The 2,320-nt window shown below is 32.1% G+C and overlaps 1 protein-coding gene across 1 annotated transcript in view; it reads left to right on the top strand.

Moving 5' to 3' along the window:
• The window catches only part of LOC119588693 (zinc finger protein 107-like), a gene marked incomplete at its 3' end in the record, with an annotated part of 3,500 nt that extends 1,383 nt beyond the window's left edge, over window positions 1–2,117 (top strand). The window contains 1 exon segment of the mRNA XM_037937329.1: window positions 832–2,117. Coding sequence (XP_037793257.1) covers window positions 1,218–2,117 — 900 coding nt within the window.
• Between the last annotated feature and the right edge of the window lie 203 nt (window positions 2,118–2,320).

Genomic DNA, 2,320 nt, shown 5'->3' with positions numbered 1-2,320 from the left:
TCTTTGGCCCAAAGAAGCATTACCCTTTCTCTCCAGCATATTAACAGTGAAATATTTATGGTTTCTCATATAATAATGTTAAATCAGTTGCAAGAAATCAAAAATATCTAAATCTAAAGTCAGTCAAAAATAAAACCAATATTAATTTGAACCAATTTCTTTACACCTACAGTAGCGTGCCTTTGTCAGTCATATTGTTATCAAATGGTTGCTCTTGCTGCTAAAAATAATTGAAGTAAAACCACTCTCAACGTGGTCTTGTAGGCTACATTACAAACCCTTCACATTTCTGTCTTGGTATGGTCATGATAAATTTGCATATAACACTTAATTGTGTCTAGATAACTGCATATTATTTTATTAAAACCTATTTAATATCTGCTTTATGTGTTTACCTTATCCTTTGCAATGACTATGCTCATATTTTGAGAGGTGTAGAAAGTGGCCAAATGTTATGCTTTTCATTTGACTACTTTCGATCATTTAAAGCAGGAAGAATTGGCACCGATGTAGATCAGCCTAGGGCCTGCCTTATAGAAGACATTTTTGCTTGCTTTGGGCTGCATATAGGATGAGTTTTCAGTATCTGTAACATCTGAAATAATTAACTTAGCCCCTTTGGTATTACATATTACTCCTTGCTCTCAGTACTATATTGATATAAATAATATAAATTGATTGATATAAATGTTTCTTTGATATTGGTTGTTCATTGTCTTCTCATAAGAGTGACCAATACTTAACTTCAAAATATGAGCCGTACATACATGCCAGGAATGGGGCACGTAATGAAGACCATACATTTTTAACTTTTTTTTTCTTATTTTTCAGGTGTAAAAGGTGAAAGAATATGGCTACACCATTTTCGAGGAGAATGTTGCATCAGGATAAAAAGTCAAATTTTTTCCCATTTTTGTTTGCCATGCCCATGATGAGAAGTGTTTAGAACAAAAGGAAAAATCAGCTTTAAAGGCTCGTCATAATGTCATGATACCAAGCAATTGTTAAGACATTTGTTTAGTTTTGCAATATATTTATGGGAAATCCATATTTTAGATAATTTCATTCTTGTTTTAAATCTGTTCCTTGTATCAAGTTGTCATTTCAAATATTTGTGATATATGAAATTCCATATTCTTTTTTGCATAGGTTTCTTTGAAAAATGCTGATAGATATATTTTCATCATAAAAAATTTAAATATAAGTTAAAACCCACAATGTCATTCAACGCAGGAGAGGAACTTTACTTATGCACGGTATGTGGAAAGAAATTCCGTCGAAAAAGCTGTCTTAAAATGCACTCAAGAATACATGGTGCAAAGAAATCTTGTTTCTGTGTGATGTGTGCTGAAACCAACAAGCGTAATAATGGCTCTAGTAAAAAGCTACACAATATAAAGAAAATGCGAAAGACTCAGCTCTCAGACTGTAAGAACATTACTGCAAATGGTAAGTCTGCAAGTAAAAAAGCTGGTTTAGCAACGGAGCAGCAAGGTTTGGTAGCAAATAAACTTGTAACAAAAGATAAGCATGCTCTGATAAATATTGGCTGTGTTTCACCAAGTAGAAAATCTAACTCTTCAAATGCAAGATCTGTTTCTTTGAATAATAAGTCAGTTCTGGTCACTGGAAAGTCTGTCTCCTCAAATAGCAACTCAAATTCATCAAGTGGGAAATCAATCTTAGTCAGAGGAAAGATAACTGAAAAGGCTGTTCTATCAAGCAGAAAGGCAGCTTCAGGAAGTGATAGGGGTACCATCAAAGGTAAAAAGAATGCAATACCCAATGGAACACTTATTTTGGAAAACTTAACGACAAACAATGGTGATAGCAATCCACTTATGACAAATTTTAGAGACAGTTTCAAATGGTTTTGTACAAGATCTGCATCTAAAAGTTTTCAGAAAGTTAGTAATCAGTCAGTCGTAAACATGAGTAACATAACTAGTAATAATGATATGAATAACAAAATAATTGAAAGTAGAGATGCTATGAAGAATAATATAAGAAAAGAACCATGTAATAACCAGTGTAAATGTAAAATATGTGGTAAATCCTGTGGTTGTGATAGTATTTTAAAAGATCATATGATTGTGCACTTGGATAAGAAACTTTGTGTGATGAATGCTGAGTAAAACATGAGAGGTTGGAAACATGAAGATAATAATTTATTTGATAAATATTGAAGTTAAAAACTGTATGTAGCTTGTTTTCTCTGTTATACTGGTAATGCACATTTCTGTTGTAGTACATTTAAATAATACAATATGCAGATAGTTTTTAGTTTTTAAAGATCTATCTATGTATTGTTCTTCTCTCT

This window comes from Penaeus monodon, chromosome 24, assembly GCF_015228065.2.
Source record: "Penaeus monodon isolate SGIC_2016 chromosome 24, NSTDA_Pmon_1, whole genome shotgun sequence".
In the NCBI taxonomy this organism is placed as follows: Eukaryota; Metazoa; Arthropoda; class Malacostraca; order Decapoda; family Penaeidae; genus Penaeus; species Penaeus monodon.
Note: the sequence above shows the minus strand (reverse complement) of the source record. Positions and strands in the feature narration are given on the sequence as shown.